Consider the following 14,082-nt stretch of genomic DNA (forward strand, 5'->3'; position numbering starts at 1 on the left):
ATTTCAATTGTTTAGGAAGTATTAAACCAATCAAAACAATTTGGTGTTTGCTTTTGAAAATGTTACCCAGAATGCATTAGATTCTGAAACGGTGAATAGCTTAAGACATTATTTTTCCTAGTAGTAAATATGACAACTGTGCAACTCTACATTTGATGTAGATCTATAGTTGGTGTTGAAACTGAAATTTTTAGGTTAAATTACCAGTTTAATGTTCAACAAAATTTAATCCACATGAGGTTTACATTACTGAAAAACAAACTTATTTTCATTGATAATCTATTTCGTGTTTGGCTCTTTCTAGCCCTCTTTGTAGCCATTTAATTTCCAAATTTCAGATTTTCTTGATGTAGTTAAATTAAAGGAAAGATTCATGTTTTGCATTCACAATGATTTATATTATTGTTATTTAATGACTCCAGAAAGTCTCTTAAATAAATCGCTCACGAAAATTAGTTGTTTTACAGTATTTCCAACCACCTAGCTGAGCCTTAATCAAAAGTGCCCATGAATGAAAGAAAAATGATTTATTAGGGCTTTTTATCTTACCCTCATTCCATTCCTCTAATATCAAATCCTGTTCTTGTTGTGTTAACTTAAACATCTGATCTAAGTCAGGAACCTCTGTCACTTCATCTAAAAGAAAAATGATTTACATCACAGCTATGGTTCTCACATTGATCTGCATTAAAACTGTCTGAGAGCCTTTTTTCAATAAGATTGCTACAGAGTAGCCAATATCTCATAAATTTGAATTTTCCATATCACCAATTATATATTTCAAAGGGGCATAACTTTCATAAAATAATTCACACTGATTTCAAAATTCATTAGACATATTGCTGATTTAAACTTTTGACAAAAAATTCACTGAATGCCTATTGTAAATGTCGGTGTGAGAGTGTTTACAATGTTGATACTAAATATTGTTTACCATGTTTACATGCCAAAGAGGCAAAACTCCCCCCCCCCCTCTTTTTTCCTATAATATCTAATCTACTTATCCCTGATATTGCAGATGTAACATTTGACATAAATTTCATTAAACTCTGTTGAGAACTGTAGATTTAAGAGTGCTTTCTTAATTTCCATATTATTTACATTTCTGGAAATAAGTGTCCCCCAAAATCTATTGGCTTATATCACTTTGGCTTACATTTCATTTAAGGGTAAATAGCCACAAGATTGCTCACAATGGTCAAATTCATATTATTTACATTTCCAAGAGGCATAATTTTCTCCAAAAGTTTTCAATCAGCACTGATTTACAATGATGTTTTAAAGACGTTGTTGTTTTTAGCTTAGACATTAATTGCATTTAATCAACTTTATCTTGAGTGCAAGGAAAATTGTTGAGCTACTTCTTTATGATTTTGTACATACAAAATGTTATTATTCTCATTTTAACTTTAGAGAAAGGTGTCATTAAAAAGCACCAACTAGTACAAAAAGTTTCATGTCAAAATTAGAAAACTGTTGAAAGATTTTCATTGCAGACATCATAATTACTCTATAGCTATAGATATAGAATTAGAACACATCATCACATTCTGCTTCTTATTCATGATTTGTTAAAACCATAGATTCAGTTTTAAATATTTAAATTTATGTGAAAAAAAAGTTTATCTGATACTTTTCCTATAGTCAATATTACCTTCCTGAGTTACGTCATCTGTCTTATCACTGAATGATGAAGAGGCTGTTTCATCTCTGTGTCTGTCGGGTCTCTTCCTGTAACATATACAAAACATTGCAACTTTTGAATTGACATTCATTCAAAAATCTGCATAAAAATAAGGAGATGTGGTATAGTTGCAATTGAGACCACCTATTGGGACAACTATCCATGCACTGAGTTCAAATGACAATGAAAAAGGGTATTATGGGTCACCATAGCCCATGAACAATGAGAGATCCCATACTGTGAAGTCAGATTTTGAAAGTTTGTACCGGCACTGAAAAAAAAATCACATTTTCATGACTGATATAATTTTCTCCTTTATTAGCACCCGATGAAGGTTAATCTAGAAATGTTCATTAAAAGTAGCAAAATCTATATGCTATACTTTAATTTAAGCTTTAATAATTTTTACGTATACTTGAAAAAAGAATCATAACAGAAAAAGCAAATTTGTAGCATACAACTGTTGATTTTAAAATTCCATCAAAACAATTTTCATTGGCATATATTTTGAAGATTCAAATGGTATGAAATATATATATGCTGAGTTTTACCTATTTACATCGTAACATGACAGGTAAAAACTGTACTTGATAGGAATCTGTGTTTTTTAATTGTGCCCCTCAAATCAACTGGTTTGCAACTAAATCAGGTTTTGACAAACTAAACTATATTAACAGAACATGATTTAGTTTGCAAAAACTATATTCAAAGTATAAGAAAGCGATGTAGTGAAAAATGGACAGAAAGCAAAACAATAATTTCTAACTAATATAAACATTGCAAGTCCAAATGTAAAAGTAATTAAATTTTAGATGCAAATGAAGTTTAGCTGCCACCAATTTGATTTGGAAACCCTTCTTACGAAACGAGTCAATCTTCACTAAAGTCATTCTAATCTTGAATTGTATCTTGTGCATATTCCTAAATTTCAGCCAATTGTGCCAGCATCCAAGATTTTCTGAGGAGTCAAAGAACAGCTCTGACTCTGACCATCCAAAATTTTCCCTGAGGAAAAATTAATGTTGGAGGGAAAGGAGGTATATTTTTTTGGACATGACCTATTGATTATTATTGGATGTAAGTCCATTTGACATTTCAAAATTAATCAATGAAAGTATGCTGGTTACTATGGATTCATTATTGTTCGTTGGATACCAATTTTCGTTGATTCCATGGGTATATGTGAACCATGAATTTGAATGTTCAACTAAAAAGTAATTCTCTATTGGCTTGTATGCAGCCTTTTGCAAAACCATGAATTCAAATATTCACGAAAATACGATTTTTCTCCAATCCATGAAAATTGGTACCCACGAAAATAAATGAATCCACAGTATGAAGGGATTTTGGAAGTCCCTTCCTACCCTCCCATATTCATTTTAATGGAATAACCTTATAACAATGAAATGAAATTGTCAGCAAAATACTGAAAAGTAATGTTATGTCACTCCTCGGTTCTACTGTAAATTCAGAAATTATTGTGTGCATTTATTATTGCGATTTTTGAAGGATGGACAAAAATCCGAGATTAATTATTTCCAGGGGTTCAGATTTACTTTAAGCAATGGAAGGTCCAGGACCTTTGACAAAAGACACTAAAAGGTCCTCCTTTATTCTTAGAAGGTCCAATTTGTATTGAAAATTCAACTTATAAAAACAGAAAATGCTTACCATAACAAAATACCCATCATATCTTACTACATTATTATGTAACCTCATTTTTTTCTGAATTTCTTAAATAAATTTAGTCAGAAAAGGCTTCCCCTTTTTCCAACACTATATACCATGTAAACTGTGTTAAATAACACTTTGTACCTTTATAATTGGTTTGGTTTCAATTGCTGCTAAAAATCACTGGCCTTACTTTGTGTCAGATAACCGCTTAACTTCCGTTTTCAAACTTGGGGTCAGTTTCTTTTAACCACTTTTTTGGCAAGATACATAGATGCTGGGTGGTTATTTTTAATCATGATTTTTTATGAGTCAAGTTTCAATTTTGATGTCCAATGAACCAGGGCACTTTCCCGTTCACTGTTTGTAGGAAAAATTTACGTTCTTGTTTTTCCCTGTTGTATTTTTGGTCTTTAGTCAGATCCAGTCTTTCTGGCTGCGTTTAGCCGTTTCATCAATCACCCCTTTGTATTCCCTGTTTCATCAGGGTTTCTTTTAGAAGGGGTCACTCCAAAACCGACATACCGTTTACTGGTTATGTTTTAATTTTATATTCTCGAGTTTCCTGGTATCTTGTACGATGGCTGGTCACGTGACTACTCATCAATTCTATTGCGAAGAATTTAAGCAAATACATAAGTTTCCTTTCAGCAAAGTTATATTTCAAGATTATTTTTATTCTTGATTTTTATATTTTTGTTCAAAATGCTTTTGTAACTTTTTAACCTGCAAAAATACGAAACTCCGTCAGGTGCAACTAACTACCGGTGAGAAGGTCCGAACCCTAAAATGGAAGGTCACGGACCTCGGACCACCGCTAATTTGAACCCCTGATTTCAGGAAAATCTGCATACAGATATATATATCAGATATAAGAATGCAAGTTCTTATTATTGCGATACTCATGCAGTTGCATTATTCACAATAATAAAATCCTTGCAATAATTTCTGAATTTACAGTATATGACCATTACCTGCAACTGAAGGAGGCTCCACCTGACAGTTGATCATCACTTTCCAAATTCTCAATATCAGCTAACATTTTCTGTATGTGATCTTCTTTACCCTGCATTGACACTTCTGGTCTCTGTTAAAAAAAAAAAACATTTTTTTCTGTAAACATGAACTGAGCTACTTGACTCAAGAGTATACATGTACAGATCTTCACAGTGTCCAAACTTCACTAACAAGCATCTGACAACACTTTGTTCTACTTTCTTTTCTGATTATATTTACATCAACCAATGAATGATATTACTACATGTACTTCAAAACTCATGTATCTCAAATAGATCTTCAAAACAGAAAGTAGAACAGCATGTTTTCAGATCCTTTTAAAATAGACTATGATTGTATGAAATCCACATAAATCTGTTATAAAACTATCAGCTGGTTGTGAAATCTTAAACTCATATAATTTTGTATATTTGACCTTACCTGTTCAAATTCTTCTCTATGCTTTTTTTCTTTTCCTTTTCTGGCATAAAATAATCCAATTTCTTTTCCTCTCAGTCCTGGTGGCCTGCCTCCACGACCTCTACCTCGACCTCTATAATCTCTTCTATCATGATTTCCATCATCATACTGCCTGTGGCCTTGTCTTCCATCATCATACTGCCTGTGCCCTTCTCTTTCATCATCATACTGCCTTTGACCTTGTCTTCTTTGATGATGACCTCTCCAGTTGTGATTTCCACCTTCTTCATCATCTGAAATATGATTCATTGATATTAGGGATGTCAACTTTAGTTTGAACATTCTCTGAGGGTCACACTGCAGGGAGCAACCAATCTGTTCTTATCTAAAAATACTGTCTTGTCAAATTTTGCTGGGCAGAGTCGATTTCTTTTGTTACATAACTAGCAGTCTTGCAAATGAAAATATTTGCTCTGCTGGTATAGATGTGATGGACTAGTCACACCAGGCTTAGACTAGTTAAGCCACAAGTGTAAGCCAAGGAAAGCTGCTCTCATCATCATGTTGACTATTAGAAAGTCATACAGTAATCATGTTGATCAATCACTAGAAAACTAGAAAGTCATATCTTGATCATCAGAAAGTCATACCTTGATCATCAGAAAGTCATACCTTGATCATTAGAAAGTCATACCTTGATCATTTGAAAGTCATACCTTGATCATTTGAAAGTCATACCTTGATCGTGATTACCATATCTTTCTCTTATGTATCCTCTTCTTCCCCCACCTCTGCCTCTATAATTCATTCCTGAGAAGAAGAAAAATACACTGTTTAATTGTATCTAACTGAGCAACAATGGTTACCATACATTTGTTTGATATTTTAGCATGTTTCACCTTTTAGTATATTTTTGCATGTTTCACCTTTCAGGTTATTAGCATAAGTAAAAGTTGGCATCAGGTTTAAATTTCACAAAAATCAGATAAAACAGAACATAATCATCAATATCATATATACATGTATTACACTATTTAACATGTGATCAGTCAGGGGACTTATTGAAATAAGTGATTTTTAAATCACTTATTAAACACATGTTTAAGAAGCAAATTCGAAGTTTTGTCACAAATTGTGATTTTGTAGTTTTATCAAAATTTTAAACACATAGGTTTAGATAATATCTTTTCATTAGTAAAATTGTAAAAAATGAACTTTTTGCTTCTTTTAAGCAGCAAGGTTTATGCCTTTGATGCAATCATTTAGCTTCAAATTCTATTTTAGTTGAAAAATGCTATAAAAATGGCCTTACATAATGAACTGATACTTTCTTAACAGATTTTTCCCAGCAGTGGGAGTATTTTTCCTGTTAAATTCAAGGTTTCATCTTATAGATTATGTAATAAAATTCTACTGTTCCCCATCAAAATTTCACTGTTTGGGGGTGTTGAAATTAGTGGGGGTTATTAAAATAATGATACTTAAAGAAGTGATTTTTTGGAAGGAAATTGAGGTATGATACGAAACAAGTGATTTTTATGTCATTATCCTAGATTTAGTACAAGGTCATCACCTGACATGTGACCAGATCATCCTATCAACACAGATGTTGGTTCTGATAATTTTAGCAACATAATTAGTCCCTGGATCATTAGTATTCTATATTTAAAGCTACAATAAAATTAAATCACTTAGTCTAGTGATTAATTTGTACTACTTAAATAGGTGATTATTAAAGAATGACAACTCTTACTTCCATCCTTTATGGACATAATGTTACTTGAATCAGTGATTTAAAAAAAATCACTCATTAAGTAAGTCCCCTGACTGGTGATTACCATGATTACTTAAAACATTATTATAATTTATATATCTAAGAATTGAATAGACTTCACTTTGTAGTTTTATTGGACCATGTAAAAGTGATGACAGGAATACATCTCATATAAACATGGTAGCACTTCATACTACAAATGTGAGCACTTTTAATGCTTTTACAACCCTATTAAATTTACATTTTTAAGCTACAACCCTAAAATTACAAGATAAATCAAAGTTGAGGATTTTTTTTCTATGCAGTGTTTTTTTATATTGAGACAATCAAATGACAACGAGAAGAGTCTGTCAAAAAGAAAGCAAATAAGATTTTTAATCTTACTTTGTTTAGTGTCTTTTTGTTAAAGCAAAAAAACTCCTGAACAGTAAATGTGAAAATTGTCATACCCAATTTTGACCTCCATTTTGCCTTGAGAAACATATATATTGTAATACATAAATTGGAAAAGGAAATTTTTGATCAAGCAATCTACATTAATTGACAGAATTGGCCTAACAAGGTTTTTTTTCCAATAAGCAATCTTAGACAATAAACAACAAAAGTGAAAATCATCAATATTAAAGTTAACCTACATTTTGTCTACAGTAACAGCATATTAAAATTTCAACTATTACTTTCGATCATCTCTTCAAGAGTAAAATCTTGAACTTAAAGTCTTTGAAAGTAAAAATGAAAGTAAATTGTTATTTTCACCGATAATCAGCAATCTCTTCAAATTTGTTACATGTAATAATGTATTTTTTATAAACATGATAAAAGAAAGTCCAATATAAAAGGATTCAAATAATTATATCACTGTCAACTTAGAAATATTCAATCCTGATCATCTTACCACATCATACTGCCACTATATTTATAAGATCCTTTAAACAGCATAACATATATATCATAATGACAGAATTGAGGTCAGAAAATGCAATTCAAAGAGGTGCATTTTTTGCACTAAGGTAAAAGACAAATACCATGTATGACACATTTGTTCATTCTAATATTATGCAGTCGAATGAATATCACTGTCAAAAGTGTCACATACCGGTACATGACATACATATATATACAATTTGAAGTTGAGGGATTGTAATTTGCTGGTGATTGAAAATCATAGCATCCTGTTGTATATACATGCCTTTTAATACAGAGTGAAATAATAGATCACAAATCACCAGTATTCTCAGTAAAAATCCCACCTAAAACTAAATGTCTAACAGCAATAAGTATAACCATTGCTAACAGTAACAGTAACAGACCTGTCTCAGTTTGTCCTGTAAAAATAGTCACACCACAACAATTCTATTAATAGCCCATTGAATGTGTGTTAGACTGGTACATTTTTCTTGTCTTTATGTACTCACTATGTATAATGTTGTTCTTTAGGCATAGATTTGAAAATATTTTCAGCATGCTCAACCATAGGCATAGTTGTCTGCTTTTTCTTTCCAGAGTAACTTCCCCTGGAGTAACTCTTCAAACGGAAGTCTTTAATTTGCATGTTTTGCACATTTCCGGTTTGGAAAAACGTTTTTGATTTTTACTTTTACTTGAATTTTGAAAACGCACTACTTTTCAAGTTGAAAGCCAAATCCAGATAAGGTAAATTGTTTTTAAATAATTATCGTGAAACCTATCAAGCTAGCGATAGAAAAAACATAAATGTTAGGCCTTTCTTCATGTTTCTTCTTCAAGTTTCACCTGAAAACAAAATGTTCTTGTTGAAAGGTTCAGAAGGAATTGATAAACATAGACATGTTTACACCGAACAATTTACTCTAGTTATCTTACACAACCCTTTAACCTTGTCATAATGTCATTTATGATGTATGAAAATGTGGTCTTGCTTTTTGAAATTCTTTACACAGCTTAAAAGATTAATATTATACCCTGTACAATATGGTATCAGGTCCGTTTGTGCCCAATACACGTTCCCACCCTACACGTTCGCACCCTACACGTTCACCCCCTAGGTCCGTTTGCACCCAACATGTTAGCACACAATTTTTATTCAAATTCAAGTTGAATTTTTAGATATTTTTTTTTATATGTATACATGTACAGTCAGAGATATAACTCTATAGGGTTATTACAGAAAATAACTTATGTGTGTTATTACAGATACTTTCATGAGTTGTCTACTCTTTATTCCTTAAATTTTCTAAATCTGCAATAACATATGTTTGTTATTTTTAAAATAAATCAAAAATGTTTTAATTTATAATGGGCTCTAGGGAACTCTTGAGACTTTGCGCAGAAACTAAACGCATAGCCTTGATAATTAATTTTTTAATTAAATTAATACATTTTTGATTAACCATGGTAAATCAATGAGACGAGGCTTTTAAGGGATAAACTTAGCTGTAATAACATAGCTTAGTTATTAAAGGAATGTAACTTATTATATGAGACACTTGGGAATTACTGGGAAGCTTGCGCAGAACCTCATTACATGCTCTAGTCATTATTTCTTACAATAAATTAAAATACATTGTAATTAAGCATGATGTTTGTCTGAGAAAATGCTTTTGGAGTGATATAGAGAAGCTGTGGTAACACCCTTTAGTTATTACAGGCAAATTTTTTCTGTTATAACATATAGGTGTACTATGCAAAATTGGCAATCTATGAACTGTTATATCTTTCTATAGTTAAGTATACATAAAGACAATAGTAATATCAATAGAACTTGTATGCATTTTAACTAAACTAGTGATGTATATTGTCCCTTTGAAACATGTAACATACATATGTTATCACAGTTCTTTGATTTTTTAGTCCACAATAACAAATGTATGTTATTTTTCTGTAATAACCCTATAGAGTTATATCCCTGACTGATGTATACCAAAAAAAATTTATTTTCCTGAATAAAAATTAGGGAATTATTATATGAATGTTTTTTTTTTTTTATCAATTTGATGATTAATTATTAAATGTTTATTATGTACAAATGTATGATTACTGCTAATTGGTATTTATACACAGCTAAATTTGGTATTATTGTTGTTTGTTTGAAAATCATGATTGTTGTTTTAACTTGCTTTGATGTAAATACTGCATGTATTTAGCATGTTTAGCTTGGTATGAGTAAAACATTGAAAATTTTAAAAGAAAAACACGAAAGATAATTGATTTTAACAGCTTGGCCCATTTGATCTCACTTTATTTTGAAACATTTAAAAAAAAATTATATCACAACACTAACCAAAACATAATTTAAGATTTATTCAGCACAAAAAAAACTTGAGAATCTCACTTTATTTTGAAACAATGAAAACATAAATTTATAGCAATACACTTACCAAAAGATGATTAAGATCTATTCAACACAAAAAACAAACATTGTCAGAATCTCGCTTTATTTTGAAACAATGTAAAAAAAAAATATTTACAGCAATACACTTACGAAAACTCGATAACAAAATTATTAAACACAAAACAAATAAAAAGGGTGTGAACGTGTAGGTGGGGAACAGACTTTGGGTGCGAATGTGTAGGGTGCAAAAGTGAAAGGGGTGGACGTTAATGGGCGAGAACATGTTTTTGGGCGAACGGACCTGGATTCGTACAATATAACTGTCATTCTAGAAACTGCGTTAAAAAGGGTTTAACTCAAATATAGATGCATAAAGTCACAGATTATAAATGTCCACCAAATGTATGTCATCCAATTTCAAGATCGTTTTGTGGAATACATTTCAACTTTATCTTAGATTTCTACAAACACAAGATTACATATTAAACACAAGTCAGTCATGTCAGTGATGAGCTCTCAAAGGTTATTGGTGCATGTTTGTTTTATTTATCATACTATTTGGTATTCTGTCAGATATACAAATTTCCAAAATGCTCCTTAATACAAACTTGCAGGAAATTGTTCACTCCTTATAACATGTGTATATTATTAATGATGTTTTATAATAATATAAAGAATCAGAAAATAAACGAAAAAGCTGAAAAAATTCTATTGTCCGCTATGTTGTCATGGTTGTTGAAGGTCTATCAGTACCACAATGAAATTGTCCCAAACCGACCCTGATATTATTTATGCCAAATTTCACGACTTTGGGAGCAAATTAATTGGAATGTACATAAATCTGCATTATCTATAACAAAAGTTACATGTTTGTACCCAAAAAAGCAAGCTTTATTTTCCATCTTATAAAATTATCCAAGGAATCAACATTAACATGATTAATCATGTTAAAAGCTTTTTTTATCATGTAAACTATCACAAAATTAAAATGTTAACAGCATGAGTTTTTTAAAAGACAAATGAAAGATGTACACAATTAAGAAATATATCTATCTACACATACATTGACAGACAAATGACAGACAGGAAATTCAAAATGTACATTCATGACATATCTTAAACATGTTTAAAAATTGTTAAAAGTGCAGGAAAAAAATACAGATCAATCAAAAGAATTTACAATATTACTTTCAAAACCTACTAAAATTTAAAGACTGCAGGGGAAATATGTTCTATTTAATAATTTTGTATTGAGTTAAGTTGAAAATTGCTAGTTATTTTTAATAAAAATACCTGACTTCTCACATAATCATATAAAGACGCAAATTATATCCTGGCATACATCATCAACATGTACATGTTTATGGCACATTTCCTTGTCAACTATTGTTAGCAGTGTGTTGTTTGTGTGTGAGTGTGTTGGTTAAGTTTCTGTCTTGTTGAAGTATGTCATATATCTTTTATTCACACAATGCATTACATGTAGATCCTGAATTATCCTTTTTAATGGCCATCCATGACTTTTTTTTTCAGTAAGTAAACATGACGGATGCTAGTGGAAGTAGTCCCTATGAACAAGGAGAGCTTGAGTCAACACCTGAGGGAGGTCAGGCTATGGAAGAGGATGAAGACAGTGTCAGTGAACTATCATTGTCTGTTCACTCTAAAGAGGCTCTAGACGAGGAGGAAAATGAGGAACAAAAGAAAGAAGATTCTAGCAGGTACATGAGAAAATTATGTGCTGTTAGTTATAAAGTGAATGAATCCACCTGTCCACAGTATATAAATATATGTACTGTGGATTCATTTATTTTAGTGAGTAAAAGTTTTCAGGGATGAGGGAAGAAACATTTTTATGCCCCCGCCATAGCGGTGGAGGCATTAAGTTTCACCCTTGTCCGTCTGTACGTACGTACGTCCCAAAATTGGTTTCTGTTCTCTAACTTGAGTTTGCCTCAACCAAATGTTATGAAACTTATACACAATGCTTATTACCACAAAATACAGATCAAGTTTGAATTTTGGTGGCCTCACTTTATTACCGTTCTAGAGTTATGCCCCTTTATAAATGGAAAAATTGCAAAATTTTTATTTTTTGTGGATATTTTACTGTTCTGGTTTTGACAATGTCTGCATACAAGCCTATACAAAAAGGAATACCTCATTGAACAATTTTAATCTTGCTGACACATTTAAACTTTATACCATGTATTCCTAGATGTTAAAATACATGAACAAATGAACATGCACTAGCAACAACATGTAAAACTATGTCATAATCATGATGATGGCATTGCTTAGTTATATACATGTACAACAAATGTACTTGCACATGTTGCATTTAGAATTACCAGTACAGCAGTAGGCAATGTTGCTTCCTTTTCCTACATTTTGTTCGTTACATGTAAATAGACTTTACACTTCCTTCTACAATGCACATAGTGTTCCATAGCTGATTGGCTAACGTAATGTAAAGTTTTCTGTTATTTGCTATTTGTCATGCTTGTCATGCTTGTCTGACAGTTAAATAAAATTTAGTGAACCAATGGACAAACTTTTTGTACTCAATTAACTGATTAATGAAAATCAACATCAACTATTAAGAAGCTTACTTTCACTGTAGTATATTTTGGCTATACTGCCAATATAAATAAGAAGATGTGGTATGAGTGCCAATGAGACAAATCTCCATCTAAGTCACAATATATAAAAAGTTAACAATTATAGATCAAAGTACGGCCTTCAACACAGAGCCTTGACTCATACGGAACAGCAAGCTATAAAGGGCCCCAAAATGAGTAGTGTAAAATCCTTCAAACAGGAAAACCAACGGTCTAATCTATATCAAAAACGAGAATTTGACATGTCTGCAATGTCTGCCAAAATATTTCAGTCAAAAGTCTTATACTAGGAGTAGTTTAAGTATGTTCGCTCCTCTGTTTAAAAATAACAAGATTTTTAAATGACTGTTATAAATTGATAGTATATAAATAACAGAAATTAAAAAGCAGAAAAAAATGATAGGTCAGTGACCTTGTTTTCGAGATATAATGAATTGAAAATTTGGCGGGAAATGATTCTCTCTAGATTTTTCATACATTTAACATTAATTTAACATTGGCACCTTTTTTTTTTCAAAAACTATGAAAAAATAACAAGGATTTTATATGATTTTCATAAATGGCTTGTCAAACTACATGTATTAAAATTATGAACAGAAAAGTAGGGATTAGCGGGAATTTTTTTTTATTGGCACTACATGGATAAAACTAGAGGATTCCTAATATCTGACAAAAAAGTCAAAAACAAGAGTAGCAAACATCCTTAAATAAATTTCTTTAAATTTACAGGGAAGACCTTGGCGGTGAAGACAGTGATGCATTAGATATCAAACCTCCACAGACACATGCAGGACGAAAGGAAAAAAGCCATAAACATAAACGTAAAGATGATCACAGGAAAAACAAGAATAAACATGACCCAGATCGTGATCGAGACAGAAGAAGAGTGAAAGAAAAAGAACGTATGTAATTGAAAAATATTTTTTGCATGTTTAGATTGGTTTGTTTATAAGCTCACCTGGCCCAATGGGCCAAGTGAGCGTTTCTCATCACTTTGCGTCCGTCGTCGTCCGGCGTCCCTCGTCTGTCGTCCTTCGACTGTTAACTTTTACAAAAATCTTCTCCTCTGAAACCACTGGGCTAAATTTAACCAAACTTGGCCACAATCATCATTAGGGTATCGAGTTTAAAAAATGTGTCCGATGACCCCGCCAATAATGTTCAGCAAAGTAAGATCTACAAATAAGTTGTCATGACCAAAATTGTCAGTCGACCCCTTTAGGAGTTATTGCCCTTAATAGTAATTTTTAAACAATTTTTCGTAAATTTTTGTAATCTTTTACAAAAATCTTCTTCTCTAAAACCTGAAAACTACTGAGACAAAATTAACCATACTTGGCCATAATCATTATTAGTTGTATCTAGTTTAAAAATTTGTCCGATGACCCCGCCTTCCAACCATTATGGCCAACTTGGTTAAAAATAGAACATAGGGGTAAAATGCAGTTTTTGGTTTATATCTCTGAAACTAAAGCATTTAGAGCAAATCTGACAGGTGGCAAAAATGTTCAACAGATTTAGATTTATCAGCCCTGAAATTTTCTGACGAATCCGACAACCCGTTGTTAGGTTGCTGCCCCTGAGTTAGTAATTTTACAAAAATTTT

At 31.6% G+C, this 14,082-nt stretch overlaps 2 protein-coding genes across 2 annotated transcripts in view; one reads left to right on the top strand and one right to left on the bottom strand.

The window, feature by feature from the left end:
* LOC127720480 (ATP-dependent DNA/RNA helicase DHX36-like) overlaps window positions 1-8,065 on the bottom strand; it is a 40,198-nt gene extending 32,133 nt beyond the window's left edge. The window contains exons 1-6 of the mRNA XM_052227068.1: window positions 7,961-8,065; window positions 5,510-5,581; window positions 4,793-5,064; window positions 4,330-4,442; window positions 1,655-1,731; window positions 550-636 (exon numbers count right to left, since the gene is read on the bottom strand). Of these exons, the coding sequence (XP_052083028.1) occupies window positions 550-636; window positions 1,655-1,731; window positions 4,330-4,442; window positions 4,793-5,064; window positions 5,510-5,581; window positions 7,961-8,009 (670 nt within the window). The 5' untranslated portion in view covers window positions 8,010-8,065. The remainder of the gene's footprint in view (window positions 1-549; window positions 637-1,654; window positions 1,732-4,329; window positions 4,443-4,792; window positions 5,065-5,509; window positions 5,582-7,960) is intronic.
* A 19-nt stretch (window positions 8,066-8,084) lies between these two features.
* The window catches only part of LOC127720483 (cyclin-dependent kinase 11B-like), a 29,371-nt gene continuing 23,373 nt past the window's right edge, over window positions 8,085-14,082 (top strand). Inside the window, exons 1-3 of the mRNA XM_052227069.1 lie at window positions 8,085-8,198; window positions 11,389-11,576; window positions 13,206-13,378. Coding sequence (XP_052083029.1) covers window positions 11,398-11,576; window positions 13,206-13,378 — 352 coding nt within the window. The 5' untranslated portion in view covers window positions 8,085-8,198; window positions 11,389-11,397. The remainder of the gene's footprint in view (window positions 8,199-11,388; window positions 11,577-13,205; window positions 13,379-14,082) is intronic.

The sequence above is a fragment of the Mytilus californianus genome, unplaced genomic scaffold, assembly GCF_021869535.1.
Source record: "Mytilus californianus isolate M0D057914Y unplaced genomic scaffold, xbMytCali1.0.p SCAF_11, whole genome shotgun sequence".
Classification (NCBI taxonomy): domain Eukaryota; kingdom Metazoa; phylum Mollusca; class Bivalvia; order Mytilida; family Mytilidae; genus Mytilus; species Mytilus californianus.